The 20,296-nt window shown below is 38.9% G+C and overlaps 1 protein-coding gene across 1 annotated transcript; it reads right to left on the bottom strand.

Annotated features, from left to right (window-relative positions):
• Nucleotides 1-1,099: 1,099 nt before the first annotated feature.
• LOC131952546 (integrator complex subunit 4) lies at nt 1,100-18,687 on the bottom strand. The gene is made up of 19 exons (XM_059315268.1): nt 18,619-18,687; nt 11,186-11,498; nt 10,818-10,924; nt 10,397-10,585; nt 10,164-10,303; nt 9,924-10,044; nt 9,388-9,459; nt 8,470-8,644; nt 7,971-8,176; nt 7,707-7,849; nt 6,784-6,899; nt 6,434-6,567; nt 5,899-6,053; nt 5,186-5,279; nt 4,503-4,574; nt 4,082-4,269; nt 2,656-2,953; nt 1,814-1,934; nt 1,100-1,417 (listed from the first exon to the last, which is right to left on the bottom strand). Exons 1-19 carry the CDS (start codon nt 18,682-18,684, stop codon nt 1,284-1,286), a joined length of 2,844 nt encoding a protein of 947 aa, XP_059171251.1. The 5' UTR covers nt 18,685-18,687; the 3' UTR covers nt 1,100-1,283.
• Nucleotides 18,688-20,296: the final 1,609 nt, after the last annotated feature.

Below are 20,296 nucleotides of genomic sequence, written 5' to 3'. Positions count from 1 at the left end.
AAATAATAAAGTAGTAAATATTGGTGAACAAGTGCAAGTAAGTTGATTCAGTTAGACAAGTAGAAGTATACACCTAGGCCTACAGTTGGGCAGTTGAGCTAAATTTAAAAAAAAAATATTCTAGGATCAGTTCACATAAATTCCACAAAATTATTTAATCTCTTTAACAATTAATTACACTTTTTACAAACACAACAAAATTGTGTCCAACAAAATACATGTTTTCAGATAAAACAATGCCCAAAAAACACCAATAGCCTTGCTTGATGCAAGCAGTCTATCATGTGAACTAACATTTTGTTCCATGGCAAGTATATCTGTTTCAAGTTGGTCGGCCAGACTTGATTCAAGCATTACGATATCAAAGATTTAGTCCCCCACTGAGGATCTTGACCATGGTGACCAGCTTAAAACTTGTGGGCCTTGGTGGAGACCAGGATCTTGACCATGGTGACCAGCTTAAAACTTGTGGGCCTTGGTGGAGACCAGGATCTTGACCATGGTGACCAGGATCTTGACCATGGAGACCAGCTAATAACTTGTGGGCCTTGGTGGAGACCAGGATCTTGACCATGGTGACCAGCTTAAAACTTGTGGGCCTTGGTGGAGACCAGGATCTTGACCATGGTGACCAGGATCTTGACCATGGTGACCAGCTTAAAACTTGTGGGCCTTGGTGGAGACCAGGATCTTGACCATGGTGACCAGGATCTTGACCATGGTGACCAGGATCTTGACCATGGTGACCAGGATCTTGACCATGGTGACCAGCTTAAAACTTGTGGGCCTTGGTGGAGACCAGGATCTTGACCATGGTGACCAGGATCTTGACCATGGTGACCAGGATCTTGACCATGGTGACCAGCTTAAAACTTGTGGGCCTTGGTGGAGACTAGGATCTTGACCGGGTATGACCAAGATCTTGGCCATGGTGACCAGCTTAAAACTTGTGGGCCTTGGTGGAGACCAGGATCTTGACCATGGTGACCAGGATCTTGACCATGGTGACCAGCTTAAAACTTGTGGGCCTTGGTGGAGACCAGGATCTTGACCATGGTGACCAGGATCTTGACCATGGTGACCAGGATCTGACCATGGTGACCAGCTTAAAACTTGTGGGCCTTGGTGGAGACCAGGATCTTGACCATGGTGACCAGGATCTTGACCATGGTGACCAGCTTAAAACTTGTGGGCCTTGGTGGAGACCAGGATCTTGACCGGGGTGACCAGCTTAAAACTTGTGGGCCTTGGTGGAGACCAGGATCTTGACCGGGGTGACCAGCTTAAAACTTGTGGGCCTTGGTGGAGACCAGGATCTTGACCGGGGTGACCAGCTCCACCATGGCAGGTTTCTTGAAGAGCTGCCTGAAGCTGCTGCATGGTTCTACCACCAGGGAGATTTCAATGTTACAGCTCTCTGTGTGGTGGGGATGGTGGTGGGGTGTAGAGTGGTAAGGGAGAGATACAAAGTGTGAGACAAGTAGGGATACAAATGGTGAGACTTGAAACAAGTGGTGATATAAATAGTGAGACTTAGAACAAGTAATGTTACAAATATTGAGACAAGTGGTGATACAAATGTTGAGACAAGTGGTGATACGAATGGTGAGACACATGGTGATACAAATCTTGAGACAAATGGTGAGACAAGACAAGTGGTGAGACAAGAAACAAGTATTGAAGTAAGAAATGTGAAAAGTGGTGAGACAGAGTGAGATATTTAACCAAGAGAACTGACCTACAGCTGAGACACCTGAAGGTCAGAGGTTAGGTGAAGACCTAGTGAGCAGCTGTATATTGAGGTAGGTCTTACCTGACCAGAGGGCGTGGGACATGACCACTTCTGTGTCCAGTCTATATCGAAGGTTACTCAAGCGTGTCCAGCAGGATGACGGGGGACTCACCAGTTGGCTCTGTTGGTCAGGGTACTTCACCTGCGTCACAATACAACATTAGATGGTGCTACACCTGCGTCACATACAACAACATTAGATGGTGCTACACCTGCGTCACAATACAACAACATTATATGGTGCTACACCTGCGTCACAATACAACAACATTAGATGGTGCTACACCTGCGTCACAATACAACATTAGATGGTGCTACACCTGCGTCACAATACAACAACATTAGATGGTACTACACCTGCGTCACAATACAACATTAGATGGTGCTACACCTGCGTCACAATACAACAACATTAGATGGTACTACACCTGCGTCACAATACAACATTAGATGGTGCTACACCTGCATCACAATACAACATTAGGTGGTGCTACACCTGCGTCACAATACAACAACATTAGATGGTGCTACACCTGCGTCACAATACAACATTAGATGGTGCTACACCTGCATCACAATACAACATTAGGTGGTGCTTCACCTGCGTCACAATACAACAACATTAGATGGTGCTACACCTGCGTCACAATACAACATTAGATGGTGCTACACCTGCATCACAATACAACATTAGGTGGTGCTTCACCTGCGTCACAATACAACAACATTTGATGGTGCTACACCTGCATCACAATACAACATTAGATGGTGCTACACTTGCGTCACAATACAACATCAGACAATGCTACACCAGTGTCACAATACAGCATTAGACAATACTACACCAGCATCTAAGCACAAACCTGAATCCTAACCAGCTTGACGTCTGTAATATTTTCCACCACCCCCACCACCCGTAGCCCTGCCGTCAATCCAGCAGCCATCTTGATTGCAGTTTCCTGGTTTTCTATTGGCTCTTCCAACACAGCATGCATTACCCTGACTCCGCGCAGGTGCGGGACTGGGCTGGGTCGTAAGATGGCGAGCGCGGTCTGCAGCACACTGTGTGTACCCTGCAGGTGTGTTGGGTCGATAAGGTCAAGGTGAGCGAGCAGGTGGTGTGTCAGCACGTCTGTCTTGCCAGTTTCTGTCTCCATGGACCTGTGTAGCAAACAAACAACACGCTGGATCTGAGGGTCAAGGTCAGAGAGGTGCTGTGTCTTCTAGAGTTTTAGAAATTTTACGTAATTATTATGAGCTGACCCGCAACGTAGCATACGTCGCTATCTAGTTGTTTTATTTTTTGCTTATCAGCAATTCATAATTTGTGAAACCAACACCGGCTCAACGATTGTAAACCAAAGCTCGCCAGACTGGTGGGGATGAGGGTGTTGGCGATATGCTAGGAGAGCAGGGGAGTTGCGGTGTGTGTTTACGTTGTGTCTCACATGGTCCCCATGAAGAGAATTATATATATAGATAATATCATGGTTGTGGTAATTAACATAAAAGAATAAATTTTGTGGACAACAGCAAAAAAGACATTTGACTTGGAACTAATTAAGAATTATTTTAATGATTAGAAAATTGAATTTCTAGCAGGTAATTGATATCAAAAGTTTCGTGTCAGGATCTAATATAGGACAGAGAATATAAAGCTATAGAAAAACGGTAAAATCAATCCTTTCCATCGATCCCAGTGTATAGTTGCCATAGTCAAAGACAGGCTCTGCCATATCAGCACAATCAATTCATGCGCCTTTGACAATATTTATTACTTTTAAAAAAATGCTTTATAAATTTAATTTTTAATATTGAGACACAGTTCTTCAGATAAACTGAGGTGTTTTAAATTGAATGCAGGCTGTAGGTCTAATAGCACAATTCTTTTTTTCATTACAGGCCAATAAGTAAAATTATTTTCATAAAATATTCTACAATTTGTTTTTGGGGACTTTAAAACTTCAGCATGAAAATCTGGCAAGTTGTTAATCCTATCCAAACAATAAAAATATGGCTACCTGTGGTAATGTGAGTCAAACAATAAAAATATGGCTACCTGTGGTAATGTGAGTCAAACAATAAAAATCTGGCAACCTGTTAATATAATTCAATATAAATCTGGCTACCTGTTAATATAATTCAATAAAAATCTGGCTACCTGTTGATGTGAATTAATAAAAATCTGGCTACCTGTTAATGTGAGACAATAAAAATCTGGCTACCTGTTGATGTGAGTCAATAAAAATCTGGCTATCTGTTGATGTGAATTAATAAAAATCTGGCTACCTGTTGATGTGAGTCAAACAGTGCTTAAAACTTTCACACATCCTCTTCTTCTCCTCCGTGGTGCCCCGGCTCAAGGTGACCACGAGCTGTAGGGTGAGGGCCTTAAGTTCCAGCTGACGAACTGACCAGATCAGGTCACTTGTCAGGCCCAGGTACATGGTCTGTAACTTTGTTGTTAGCTCTAGGATCTGTGGGTTCAACAAGATAGATAACCTGCATCAATATGCCATGAATTATTTCCCTTTTCTCTGCACACTAAAAAACTCATTTCCATTTTAATAAATTCCACATAAAAATGTAATCAATTTTGTAAAACTAATATCATATAATAATCATAAAAATTTACTAGCAAAAGAAAAAATATAATGTGTCATTTTTGTAGTATATTGTTTTCAGTTATTCTGTTTCTGGTAGGGTTTACCTTCTCCACTGAAGAGTTCACCCCATCTGTATCTGAGTCACACTGGGAAGGGTCGTTGACCCGGGTCAGTAACTGGAACAAAACAAAATCTTGTTAGCAATTTGCCCAATTCTGATGCTAAGACATTCTAATAACAAAATATTGAAAAATCTATTATTTTCTGCTTCATGGGTACATCTAATTTCTAATTAAAACTTAGTTTTGATTATATTTCATTAGCAGTACATTGTTTCTAAAGTGGAATGATTACCACTGCGTCAAACCTAAGTTTGAAATAGCTCAGACAATTAGCTCTTCATCATTAATTAGTTTAAATCCCACTGCCTTAGAAGAAATTAAAAAAAAAGGCAGAACTAATTAATTATCTAAGTATATAGTTAGAAGATGAATTATCTAAGTTTGGTTACCTTAGAAGATGTTGAAACAATTAGCTTTAACTCGTTAATTATCTAAGTTTGATTACCTTAGAATATGTTGAAACAATTAGCTTTCACTCGTTAATTATCTAAGTTTGATTACCTTAGAAGATGTTGAAACAATTAGCTTTCACTCGTTAATTATCTAAGTTTGATTACCTTAGAAGATGTTGAAACAATTAGCTTTCACTCATTAATTATCTAAGTTTGATTACCTTAGAAGATGTTGAAACAATTAGCTTTAACTCATTAATTAAGTTTGATTACCTTAGTGAGAAGAAGCTGAGCCTGCAGAAAGATGCTGGCACAGTCCGCTGATGCTGAGATTCTCTGGTCCAACTGTTTGGCTTGGTGTAAGTCTCTGTCAGAACAAAATGGCAAGTAGTGCTCAATTTGGACTTCAATGATCTACACACATGAACAAGGTCAACAGAGTAAATGTAGACAGTCAACAGAGTAGGTGAAGACAGTCAACAGATGAAGACAGTCAACAGAGTAGATGAAGTCAGTCAACAGAGTAGATGAAGACAGTCAACAGAGTAGATGAAGACAGTCAACAGAGCAGATGAAGACAGTCAACAGAGTAGATGAAGACAGTCAACAGAGTATATGAAGACAGTCAACAGAGTAGATGAAGACAGTCAACAGAGTAGATGAAGACAGTCAACAGAGTAGATGAAGACAGTCAACAGAGTAGATGAAGACAGTCAACAGATGAAGACAGTCAACAGAGAGTTGAAGACAGTCAACAGAGTAGATGAAGACACTCAACAGAGTATATGAAGACAGTCAACAGAGTAGATAAGGACAGTCAACAGATGAAGACAGTCAACAGAGTAGATGAAGACAGTCAACAGAGTATATGAAGACAGTCAACAGAGTAGATAAAGACAGTCAACAGAGTAGATGAAGACACTCAACTGGGCCCAAAGATGTTTGTTTACATTAAACAAAATCTGGACACGACAAAGTGTACTCACCTTACAGCCACCTCTAGTATAGAGACAACAGATGAGAACTCCATTGAGTCAATGTTACGCAGCCTGTGGGTGAGCTCCTCCAGGAACTTGCTCGTGTCCATGCTGCTGGTCACTTGATGCTTCACACCTTGGGCTGGCTCCACCATTTCAAGACTCTGATAGTCAGGGGAGAGAAAAAACAAATTTTGCAGAAAGATATAAACACAATTTGGACGTGGAAAACAGCAAACTAAAAGTTCTCAAATGATTACATGAAAAGGGAAGCGCTAGCAATTGCTAAATGACAGGACAGGAGAAGAATATGGACATGAGGCTACAAAAAAATTGATATCTAGGGGAGGTGGGTGTGGGTTGATAATGAAGAGGACATGGCATTGTGTTCATACTGTTTAACTGACTAGACCCTGTATAAATGTTGTTTAACCAGGCATGGTCAGGAAAGGATATGAAAGGGACATACCCAGAAGACAGGGACATACCCGGATGTAGGGACATACCTGGATGATAGGGACATACACGGCTTACTGGGACATACCTGGATGATAGGGACATAGCCCTGTAAACAAGAGCGGAGGTAAGAGTAGTGGCGTCGTGTATGTTCCTGGAACAGTGGTACCATTGAGGGGGTGATGGAGGCTGCATTGAACACTAGAACAAGAACTGTGATGTCTGTGCTAGTCAAAGAAATCAATGCTGAACACTGTGTTTTACATTTTTTGGACAAGTTTCTTTTGTGTTTGATAGCGCTTAAAATTTATTGGCATAAACTTGTCTTTAAGTTACAAATGTACGTTAGGAAATTAGCTCAAAAAATGTGCTTTGATAAGTGTATGTAGAATGATATGTTGCATGGTGTGTATATATATGTGTGTGTAGCAAGGATACACGCTGGGTCATCCATGTCTGGTTCAGGTGTGTCCAGGTACGGGTGTAAACAAAGCAGGTCTGGCGCCAGAGCCAAGGTGTGGGCGGGATGTTTGGTGCCAAGCTGCTGGGAACACCTGGACAAAAATTGTAAACATCACAGTACAGGTGAGGTAACAATGGTGTGGCAAGTGAGGGTTGAAAGATATAGAACTTCCTTACACACAGAAACTCAACACACACAACGCCTATGACCTTGCTACACACAAATCCCATGACCTAACTACAAACAAATCCCATGACCTGCCTCCACGCACAAACCCCATGAGTACTGCCACACATAAACCCCACAACCTTCCACCACACAGTACCCTACAACCTACCTCCACACAGAACCCTACAACCTACCTCCACACAGAACCCTATGACCTACCTCCACACACAAACCCCATGACCTATCTACACACAGAACCCTACAACCTACCTCCACACAAAAACCCCACAACCTACCTCCACACAGAAACCCCATGACCTACCTCCAGAAAGAAACCCCATGACCTACCCTACACAAAACCCCATGACCTACCTCCACACACAAACCCCATGACCTACCTCCAGAAAGAAACCCCATGACCTACCCTACACAAAACCCCATGACCTACCTCCACACAAAAACCCCACAACCTACCTCCACACAGAAACCCCATGACCTACCTCCAGAAAGAAACCCCATGACCTACCCTACACAAAACCCCATGACCTACCTCCACACACAAACCCCATGACCTACCTCCAGAAAGAAACCCCATGACCTACCCTACACAAAACCCCCATGACCTACCTCCATACAGAAACCCCATGACCTACCTCCACACACAAACCCCATGACCTATCTACACACAAAAACCCCATGACCTACCCTACACAAAACCCCCATGACCTACCTCCATACAGAAACCCTGTCTTGTGGGTACCTCTGCAGGTTGTCTAGCAGCGCCATAACACACATGTTGACACAGTTCTTTGTGGCAAGCCTGATGTGGCCCAGCAAGTTCCTCAAAGCTTCACGACTGGTTGGGGAGAAATCCTGCCAGATAAATCAAACAGTTTTCAAGTTCAATTCAACATAACCACATTGCCTTCACAGAGTCTTAAATAGGATTCTAGACTTGGGTTCACATGACATTTCTTAGAGCAGCCTGATTTACCTGTAACACCCCCAAAATTATTTCCACCTGATCCTCCCTCAGCAGTAGGTGGTGGCTGATTTTACGTAAACTGTTGATGGCGTTGAGCCGGACACTCTCAATCTCATCGTTAAACATGTCTATGATGCTGTCTTGAGAAAGGGCAGAGAACTCTGGAGAATTGGAGGCCAGCTCACAGAGTGAATCAAGGGCAGCATTTCTAACCTCTGATTTGAAAAGAAATAAATGCAGTATTAATTAAAGCAAGACAAAAACAAAATAACCATTGTTATGTTCCTTAAGATACAAAAATGTATTTAATTTACAATCACAATTTATAAACAGTAAAACCTGCATTCAAATATAATTTAGGCATAAAAAATTAATAAAATGTAAAACCCTTATTAAAATATAATTTAGGCATAAGACAATGAATGAAATGTAAAACCCTTATTAAAATATAATTTATGCATAAGACAATTAATGAAATGTAAGACCTTCATTAAAGTAAACTCTTTACCTAAAAATTCATCCTCCAGCCCATGAACAAAAGCCCCACAGGCGCCTATACTGAGTAGATTGACAGAGTCAGGGTCCACGTCTTCCTTGGGTGCGTCGTCTGCCCACTTTTGACCAGTTGACCACTCACCCGAGGCAAAGTGTTCTCTGGCCCTCTCATGGGCAGACCTTTTACGCTGAACAAAGGTTATTTCATTACATTGATTTTAAGATACAATCAACTATTTTATGTTATAAAAATAAAGCCTGTATAAAACAGAAAGGGTTTATGTACTTCTATTCTTTTTCATGCGAGTTCTGCTTCTCTTCCTTTTTTAAAACTTATCTTCATTTCATCTAAAGTTCCTTTTAGAACCTGGTGGTCCATGGGGCTAGTGAAGTAGAGTTCACCCATTTGTGTGACCTTGACACTATGCCAGGCCGCCTTTACTTTCCTTAACGTGAACTGTGTGAACTCGAGATTTTCAGGTTAGCAGTCTAGCGCTCTACTGCTAAAGCATGCAGTCCCCCCATTTGACCTAGGCTTCTTTCAAATAAATGGATCTGATTTAAATAGGATTGGTTGTTCCATTACAAGACACTCTACAAAGTCTAGGATTGGTTGTTCCATTACAAGACACTCTACAAAGTCTAGGATTGGTTGTTCCATTACAAGACACTCTACAAAGTCTAGGATTGGTTGTTCCATTACAAGACACTCTACAAAGTTGAAACTGAATTAAGCCTCAAACCTAGCCCTTATGTTTTGGCCAGTGTGTCCACTTTCAACTTCAAGCAGCCCACACAGTTGAAATAAGTCTTGCAGTTTGATGAATAAAGGCAGATTGCTACTGAGCAACCCATACAGGATGACAGCTGTGTTTATAAAACCCCTAGAACACATGTACATGAAAGTGAGAGGTCATGTGATCAAACTTACCCGCAACTGTGACATGATCTTCTTGTCTAGCGTCTGCTCCAGGAATTTGGGGCTCACTAGATGAAGGGACCCCTGGAGAGAAGACAAGATTAGCAACACGATAAAACTTTAAGTGGGGAGTAACAAATCTCGGATGTCAGCAATGTTTTCATTTTGCACTGGAGTTCACACAAAAACAAAACTAGTTTGTCTGAATTTTAAACTGTACATAAATGTACCCACAGTGCACATGTTATCACAACACAGCACAAATGTGCCCACAACACAAATGTGCTCACAACACAGCACAAATGTGCCCACAACACCAATGTTCCAACAACACAAAGGTGCCCACAACACAACACAAATGTGCCCACAAAACAAATGTGCCCACAACACAGCACAAAGGTGCCCACAACACAACACAAAGGCGCCCACAACACAGCACAAATGTGCCCACAAAACAAATGTGCCCACAACACAACACAAATGTGCCCACAAAACAAATGTGCCCACAACACAACACAAATGTGCCCACAACACAACATTGTACCCACCAATAGCTGCAAGGCCTTGACCCTGACTTTGACTGAAATGTCTGTCACCATGCTACAAATCTTAGCAAACCCATCATCCAGTAGTCTGAGCTCTTCAGCTGAATCTGTCACAGGCACAAAACTGGAAGAAAATTTTGAAACTAACATTTCTCTTAATGAAAACAATTTTTTTGATAAATCAAGTGGCCTGTTAATAGTTAAAAGTTTGTCTGACGTTAAAAAAAGAAATCAAATAAAGACCTTTCTGGGTACAGGTGACTGAGGACCCAGATCAGTTGGACGGCTGCTAATCTCACGCCCTCGTAGTCATCCTGCAGGGCGGAGCAGGCTTGTTGGTAAACAGATAGCCCTAAATATTGACCACTGTTGTGTAGTGTCAGCTGTGAAGTTTTAAAACAACAAAGTCATTGACAGTTTAAAAACACAATCTAAAGTAAAGCAAATAACTAGGAAGATGTAAACCCTAACCCTACCATTGCCTCAAAAGCACTGCATCTGACCCTAGGGTCCTCATCGCTGATGTATCTGGTCAAAACTTCTTGGATGGACACAGGCCAGTCAGGAGATGCTGGTGTATCTTTCCGCTGTTGTTCACACGATGCCAGGCAGCCAATCAGCTGCAAACAGCTTCTGCGCACTTGATGATCGCTGTTAGAAACATGCTAAAATACAAACAGGGTGTAATAATTAGAGTCTGAAGAATGCCTGTTGGTAAAAAAATATTTTAAGAATTATTTACATCAAATAAAATTTAGCAAATTCACAATGTCATTCAGATAGACATAGCCGCTTTTACCTTCTATTTTTAATATTTGAACATAAATTGTAAAAGGTTTGCTAAAAGCAATGTAATGGTAAGTGTGTGATTGGGAGGTTAACTGAGCAGGATTTTACCTTAAATGCCGCCCTCATAAAGCGTTGAATATTATGGCTGCTGGGAGAGAACATCTGACTGACAGACCTGGCAGTGACAAACAGCTGACCAAGCACTTTATGTGAGCCTAGAATGAAAATAACTAAAACTGCATGTTTTTTACATCAACTTGATCTCAGGAAATTTAATTGCAATTAACAAGCTAAACTTATTTAAACAAACAAGCTAACTGATTATTTCAAGTTTCAGGTACTTGTTTTTGCCAGGATAAGAAAAACAGTTTATTTATTCAAAAGTTATCTTATGGTAAATTGACTCAAACACCTTGTTATTTTAAAAGAAAATTGTATTTATGAAAAACCGGATTTAAAAAACAAAAGAAACAAACTTTCTGAGCCTATTTTGTTGAGTAAATCATCAGCCAGGAGTTGTATGTTGAAGCCAGGGACCAGAGCAAGCTTGGCAAACATTGAAATAATCTTGCACCTAACTATAGCATCACGTTCTCCAACCAAGTGCTCAGAGAGTTCATTGTAAACCGACTCTGCCCCTTCCTTCTCTGACGGTGAGTTTTCTTCTAGCTTAAGAAGAATAAAAATAACTTCCTGGGGTGAGCTTGCACTTGACAAGTTCAGTGAGATGGTGGGTGCAACGGAGCGCTGAATAAGTCTTAACCTTTTTACAGGTTGGGGTGGTTCTTCCTGCAATAATTACAAAATAATAAATTAGAAAAATACAAAATGAAAGTGCAAGCCTAAGCTGATCTAAATTAATGCTCATGGTGATTCAATTTATTTTGAGTTTTTATTCATAAAAATGGATTTAGTATTAAATAGTATTTTAACTTATTTTAAGCTAAGGAATAATTACATTAAAAATTTTAAAAGTATTAAAATGTAGGCTAACAAGACTAAAATAGTTTTTTTCAAAATCAGGGTCTTTCACTTTCATTAAATTACAAAATATGACTATTCACTTTTTTCAGTGTTTTTTGGAAGGCCTAGAATAATTCTAGATCTAGTGTAGTCAGTAAGTAGTAGTGTAGTTAATTAATTTATAACTAATTAGTAATAGTACTAATTAAGTAGTAGGGAGTAGAAGTAGTTCTAGGTAGTAAGTATAAGTAAATTCAGTCTGTCTTCTGGCTGCAAATACGGAGGTGCTATTGAAATCCTTTAACATCGCGCTCCAGTTATTTTTTTTATTTTTTAGAATCATATCTAGATCTATGACAAATGAAAACACACTGCTTATCTCTCTCAATCTCATCATGGTTTCAATGTGAGACTATTAATATATGATTCATCAGCCTTTCTGTACCACAAAAAAAAAATTGAGCAATTTAAGTCCAAAAGTAATAAATGCAATTTATGTGGAAATTGAGTGCAATTTTAAGTGGTTGGCATCTCAACTTTGTATATAAAAATAAACACTTTTTCTTGATAATCATCACCGTGAAAAGTTTTTATATGAATTATTTTAATTTTTATTATTTCAGTCTCAAAATTATTAGGCAATATTAGGCTTTGACATTTGTGGTGTGTTGTCAAATAATGGAGATCGATATACTTTGCAATGGAGTAGGTCAAATTAGGGCATACTTTAATCTCCAATTTAATGAGAAAGATCTAGATCTAGATTTCTAGTAGATCTAGATCTAGCACTTTTTCTTTAGTCCTGACTTTTCACTGAAATGTTTATTATATTATAAGTTCTCACTTTTCTGTTTCACTGAAATGAAAGTAGATCTAGAGGAGTTTACACTTTTCGGACACACACCAAAAATTACGTAGGAGCGAACACTTCGTCGGTTTTTGGCTCATAGAAACTTTAATTAGCATGTCTCACGCGAAACCACGGCGCCTGCACGTAAACTGTTCATTTATGAACACTTCCGTGTCAAGTACTTCCGTTTCCTTTCTCAAGAATTATTTTTAGAAATTTTTTAACGTTGCATGGTACGCACATTTCTATTTTTACACCAGCCGGATGAAGTGACCTAGGGTTGGACTTAGGGGCAAAACTTGAACCAATCAATGCTTAGCTAAAAGGTTACACTATAAATAGCTTCTATATATGTATGGAACATCGTAAATGTCAAGGTTAATGGGTTTTTTTGTGCTTGAACAATAAAAAAGGGGTGTTCGCTAACTTATTTGGCCTTACATGGGACCGGACAGCAACACAAAAATATTATTAAATAAGAATTTAGAGCATAAAAGGGGCTGGTTATTGAAGGGAAAGGGTCAAAATAAGGTCAAGAAGGCAGTGGAATGCGAAAGAGGAGGGGGAATCATGTGACCTGGCTGGCTTAGCAGCGTACTGCGCGAGCCGCAATGGCTGAATGGGATGAACTTTGGGAGTGTGGGAAAAAGGTTTTATACTATTAAAATTACCTCACAAACAATCAATAACACAATATAAATGCATATAATATATGTTTTTATTCATTAAATTGACTTTAAATTATTCTAAATGAACAAAAAGTGCTATGTCCGATGACGGGTAAAGGTGTCCGAACACATGTAAAACTGTATTACATGTGTTCGAACACACGTTAAGACCCCCCAGTCACTATAACAAGAATAGCTTAAGTTCTATGCGTATGAATACAAAATGACACACACATTATTAAAGTAGAATGGTTGCGGATAGATATGATACTTTTTTTTGTTTTCTATGTTAAGCGGTTACTGAATGAGACCGCATGGAATTTTTACGTTGCGTTTTTTCGCTATGTGTGTCCGAAAAGTGTAAGCTCCTCTAGGGTAATCTATCGCTTTAGCGTAATCAATTCGGCCGTCACTAGTAATGTAGGGATAAGGTAACTAATAAATATGGCTTAAATATGGATATATTTTTGCATATTTTACTAAATAACTAAAGATAATTGAATATTAAACCACATTTAAGGTTTAAATCAATAAAAATGTCAGGAAATTAAAGTTTAACAACGATGTTACAGATACTAAATTTGCTATTAAAAACAGCGGCCATCTTAAGAAAATATTATTTTGAGTCATTTCCCTTTAATTTCTATTTGTATGGAAATGTATTGATGTTTGCTGTTAAATAGGTTAGTCTTGTGTTTAAATACAAAGCATGCGTTTTTTTTTTAAATTCTGCCCTTTAAACAATTTAATTGACTGACAATAAACATCAGTTCTATAATTATTATTATGAGATGCAATTTTTATACATTAAGATACTCCCTATTTTTATAGAGCTACCACTACATATCTAATGTTTATTTAAATATTAGTTTGAGTTCATTCTTATTGTTTGTGTTATTGTTTGTTTCCTATTTTCATTTAATATTTTCATGCTTTTTTCCTTTAATTAGTGATTTAATCACAAATGACGTCCCGTTTTTGACCTCTCTTCACCTTAACCCCCCCCCCCCCCCCATTTTCGCCGTCACGAAATAGTCGTAATGTTGAAAATTACCTTTTTGTCCTGTCTATTAAAAAGTCAAGCCATAATTCTAATGAAAAATATTTTTAGCATTTTTGTATTAGGCGAAATACATAACGTTTCACGTTTCTTACCCCTCCCTCTTCCCGCGTAAAACGTCGTCTCAAAACCAGTTACTCCACCCCTTAAGTGTGCGATGTCATTTAGGGTAGATGTCAAGTCCTATATACATTTTGAATAACCTTTGTTGTCAAAATGTTGATACCAAATACCCAAAATGAGTTTTTTGGGGTTGCCCATAAACGATGTCACATATGCAATGCTAATGTGACGTCAACTTACCAGTGGCGGAACTAGAAAAAAAAGGCTCCCCCGCAAAAAAATTTTTTGGCCCCCCCCCCCCCTATATGTATATATATATATATGTATATATATATATATATATATATATATATATATATATATATATATATAGGCCCTATATATATATATATATATATATATATATATATATATATACATACATATATATACATACATACATACATATATATAAGTAGCCCGCTCCTCTAAATTTTAAATAGTCTATTACCTGAGTATTTTAATCAATTTTATAGCAATGTATAACCACTCTGAGATAACGAACCAGACATCAAAGTCAACAATAAGTCCGAACTCATTTCGGGCCCGTAATAATCGTGTTTAACAAATGTTTGTATTACGTTTTATGGTTACCGAAAATTGCCACAATAGTGTTGGCTGGTCAAAATTATATAAACACGTAAGCTTGATTTTGCAATGGTTTCTCGCGTTATGTTTATTTTTATGATTTTTTGTATTTATATTATTAGTTTTGAATACATTAATTTTTATAGCTATAGAATTCTTTAGTATGCCTCATTTAAATAATAAATAAGAGAATAAATGGCTCTTTAATTTACATAGTACAAAACTATTTAAATGAGGTTTATGGGCACTTGTGTTTTAATGAAGGGCAGTAAGTCATGGAAGTAGTATGAACGTTTGCCTATCTTTCAAAGCAGAGCTCTTGTAGATTTTATATTTTTCTACGCAACAGTGTGTGTTAGTTACTGTAGAACAATCACTGCTATAGTAGACCTGTTTGTTTTTTACAAAACCACTATCAAGGTGCACGAAAAACATTATTTATGAAAAGAAAATTCATTGTTTTTTTGGTCGGAATTGGGCCCCTAAACGTCGTGGGCCCCCCCGCATTGCGGGGTCTGGCGGCACTGTAGTTCCGCCCCTGCAACTTACGCAGGGTGGTCGGGGGGGGGGGGATGCGTGACGTCTATTTTGGAATCTTCTATAAAGCTGTGCTCAGTGAAAATGAGGAACATAAAGCGTTCGTTTTCATGCATACATTTGTTCATAACTATTGCATGCCTGTTGTACTAAGCGGTGTTAAACAACCTCAGCACATCATCCCCGCCAAAAAGGGCCTGCCACTAAATGCCTACCGACGAAAATAGGCCGCACTATATTGACTCCAAATGAAATAACTTCTGACAACAAGGCTCAAACCAAGTAGCTCCTGTCAACAATATTCGACAATTATTGACTAGCAGGTAAAATGGGACAAATCGAAAATTGAAAGTTTGTCGCCTCTGGGGGGTGACACCATTAAGTGCCGCACCGGGTGACACTCGACCTCGCTACGCCACTGAGCTAATGTAAAGCCACAGCTCAGTATAGGCTTGAATTTAACATAAAATAGTGTTAGCAGTGGACAGCCTCTAAGACTGTGCATTAGGAGTACGGCCGTCGGCAAAACGCCTGAGTCCGACGATATCTGAACATCAATTTTGTCTTTTATGAAGTGCGGAGCACCTTTAAGACCTGAGCTTGGCCCCTGTTGACACCACCACTAGCTTATGTCCATATATTAATCACACGTTTTGCGTGGAGCTTAATGGACAGACGTTTATAGGTGGGACCGGGAACCTAAATGCATTTACCGAAGCCGCTGTGTCGCGGGCATTTTAGAGCCGAACGTCTCAGGGCAGCAGGTTGCAGAAATTAAAAGCACGTGAATTTGTATAGTAGAGGGAGAATATCATGCCACTGTAATAAATTAAACACCAATATAATTCACCGAACTAAGGTTATTTAGATCTATTCGTCAGGCTAAACGTCGTTAAAGTCTCATCGCCATAGTGATTTAGGGCCTGTTTTGATTTTCTTTTAATTACGCGGTATCTTTCTTAAACATTAGCCTAATGACAAATGACGTCACGCGCGCCGCGAACTTTGTGACGTTGTGCTTAGTGGGGGATGAAACGGCGTGGTTGAGAAAAATGACGTATTTCTTTTTTTTTTTAACAGACGAATAAGTGATAGATTCTAATTTTCCTACGAACTATACGTTGATCTAGTTTTTTTTTTTTTCTAGAGTGGGATATCACTATATTGTGATGGGCGATTTATATATAATCTCAATATATTCTGATCTACTACTATTCATACGGCAACTATTATACTCGTGAGGAGGACGGGAATCACTCTTATGTTCCGCAGACACTAATTAACAATGTCAACAACTTAGTTTATGAAATAACATGAACTTAATTAACACACACTTATAGATCATTTTCACAATATCAAATAATACGTCAGTCTTCTACTATATCTAACCCCCAACTAACTTCACTGCTGCGTCTTACGTCATCGGTACATTGTCGCACCATGCTCACGTCACACTCACGCCACACATATTTTATTGAACACGCGCACAATACTCTCGCACCAAATCGTCTACCGTCAAGTTCGTACCGTCCTTAGTAACCTCTACTCGTCTAGTCTATTTCTATATATCTACGCTATGACACATATAGTGGGTGTTTTTTTTTTTTGGTAATAATGGATGGTGGGGAGGGGTAAACATTGACTACTGAAGAAATCAAAAACTGATGACAGCAGAAGGCAAAGAAAAAAAAACCCATGTGGTATTCAAATGTAACTAATTAAAATTTGAACCTATTTTAAAAAACACAGTAATCTTAATTCAGAAAAAGTGTAGGCCTAAGACTAATGTCTACAGACACAATAAACAACTAGGCTTAATTAAATGGATCGCCCATAAATGACATCATACTTTTCCCGACAATTTCCCTCTCACCCAATAGTTACTAAAAGCAAGATGATGATTTAATATCATATCGCAGTTCTACTATACCCGAACCCTTAATCACAATTTCTAACGAAAACGAATATATTCTTCATCATTTTTGAAAAAAAATTTTTTACACCGTCCCATATTTTGAGTCCAACGTCATTTATGAGGAATATGGACGACCTAATAATTGACAAGTTAAGGGGTCATCCATAAATGACGTCACGCTTTTTTAATATGATTTTTACCTCCCCCCTCCCCTCCGTCACACGTCGTCACAAAAAGCCAGACCCCCCCCCCCCCTAAAATGACGTCACACATCAGCCTACACCCCCCCACCCCCCTCAAAATTGCAGTTGATTTTTTTTTTAAACATTGATATTTTTCCAAAATCTTGTCTGAAATATGTCAAAATATAGTATTTTAATCAATTCCTATTATAATTTATTAAAACTGTTTTTTTAAAAAGCTAAATAATGTCTAAAATTCGTTTTCTAACTTTTCTTATCTATAAAGCAAAAGTGTGACGTAGCACCATCTGAACCCCCCCCCCCTCCCCGTCATCACACATCGTCACAAAATTACCGACCCCCCCCCCCCCCTCCCCCCTACGATTGTGACGTCATTTATGGACGACCCCTAATCAGTACAAAAGGGTTTAGTAAATGTTGGACCTCCCAAAATTTTTTGAGATCTTGGAATGTACATACATACATAGCCTTCATTTCACTTGAAAATGAAATTAAAGATAAGAAGACGGCCCTCTGACTTACTTATATTAAACAAGACAGGTATGTATATTAAACAACAAAGTCAACACAATATACATACGAATAGACATTTTTATCCAGGGAAACTACTCTAAATTTTATTTGGAAAGATGGCCGCTGTTTTTTTTCTACTAATATTTATCTCAAACACCTAGTTTAAAGTTAGTTTCATGTTATTTAAATTGTTTTGGTCACTGTTTGTTATTTTAAATCAATTATCTGTGATATTTTGTAAAATTTGACTTAAATAAACTTATTTAAACAAATATATTCATCAGCTACCTCTCCCGCACATTACTATTGCAGCCGAATTGATTACGCTAAAACGATAGATTACCCTCCTCTAGATCTAGATCTAGTTAAGTTACTTTTTTTACTAGACGCCTCAGAACACAAGGGGCTTTATTTAAAAGTTAAATTACCAAATTAAATAATTAAGATGGATTAAACTAGAAGTTGGGTGACTAATAATTAATGAAAGTAGCATCGACAGTAATCTATTACCGTTACAACATAACTAAACTCCGCAAGGGCTCGTTTTTTCAACTTTGCAGCCATTTTTGTAAACATGAAACGCTCTCTTCTTTTAGAAAAGAAAATAGTAGGACGAAAATGAGAAAACGAAGAAAGTAAAAACTATAACTAAATTTGGAATAAAATAAAACAAAACAAATATTCCATGTAAGGTGGGAGGCCGGGGGTTGGTCTAAATCATTTGCTACATTTTTTAGCGGAATTTCCATACTCGACAATTGCAATTATTAACTCGTCATTTCTGGATGGATGAATGAATGGATGTATGTCCGCAGCTTTAAGTCGTATCTCCTCCTCAACGAAGCAATATCGAGGACTAGTTCCAAAAGCAAATATGTTAAGCAAGTTCAGAGGATGATTGTGGGCTAAAAAAATTCCCCGAATTCCTTCCTGGATTTCCCGGAAAAGCCAAAAAACCTCGAAAAAAATGCAGTTTTTGACCCATATCTCGGCAACCAGACCACTTAGCGACTTGAAACATTTACCAATCGATTCCTGTCATAATTTAGAACAATATTGCCGAAGAAAGTTTTCAAAAATATCCTTTCGTTCGGTCACAACAAATTAATTAAGAACATTTAAACAGAGCATCGCGTAGGCCTAGGATGATATTTCTTTTTTAAACTGAGCATCGTGTAGGCCTACTCGTTAAAATAAAACTATTTCCGTTGATGTAGGTTAATATAGTTGTCTTTTTTAGCGCAAAAAAATATCCTTTCGTTCGGTCACAAAAAAATTAAAAATTGTTATGGATAACATAAGGAAATTGCGCTTAAATTGTCACTAGAATTTTATATTAACTTGTTTTAATCAGAAGCCATTGAGCTTATCAACGGTAGTCTTTAAATTACAATTTACTTTTTTACTGAACGACTTTATGACAGAGGCGTAGCGACCCTTCCCCTTTTCATTTGCACCCCCCCTCAAACTTTCGATTTGCACCCCCCCCCCCTCGAACTTTTCATTTGCACCCCCCCCCCCCCCTCAAACTTTCGATTTGCACACCCCCCCCCCCCCTCGAACTTTTCATTTGCACCCCCCCCCCTCAAACTTTCAATTTGGCGCCCCCCCTAAGGTCGGCGCCCGGGGACATATGTCGCCCCCCCCCCCCGCCCCCCCCCCCCCTCGCTACGCCTCTGCTTTATGAGAAAAGCCTATGCCCAATCAATAACAAGGGTGGGGCGAGAGAACGGGAAAATAAGCTGTAATATACGTCAGTTTTTAAGTAGGTCTACAATAGATTGGGAGAAATGTTCATTTGAATTGTATACCCCATTTTTCCGACTGTTTTTGTATTTTTATGATCGTTGTCTAGCTTTGCAAGCCTTGTAACGTAAAGTAAACAAAGGCATAATTCAGATGTATTCTATGCTGAAACCCTCCCTTCGAAAGAAGCCGAAGTGTAGTAAGCCAACATGGGATAAAAACGTTGCAATACGATACTGAGATTTCTCAAGTTGACGGTTTCATGGAGTAAGGAAAAAAAATTAACGGAGTGACGCAAACCAATACTTTATATAGCCTTGTTATTCTCTCATTTGGTGAAAACTAAATAAGGGTTGTCTCCCCCCCCCCCCTCCCCCCCCCCTCCAAGCCCGCCCGTTATAACTGATCACACACAATCAACATACATCAGCACTTTACATTA

The sequence above is a fragment of the Physella acuta genome, unplaced genomic scaffold, assembly GCF_028476545.2.
Source record: "Physella acuta isolate Inbredline_101_S28 unplaced genomic scaffold, ASM2847654v3 ptg000072l, whole genome shotgun sequence".
NCBI lineage: Eukaryota > Metazoa > Mollusca > Gastropoda > Physidae > Physella > Physella acuta.
The sequence above is the reverse complement of the archived record's forward strand: the minus strand, read 5'-3'. Positions and strand labels throughout refer to the sequence as shown.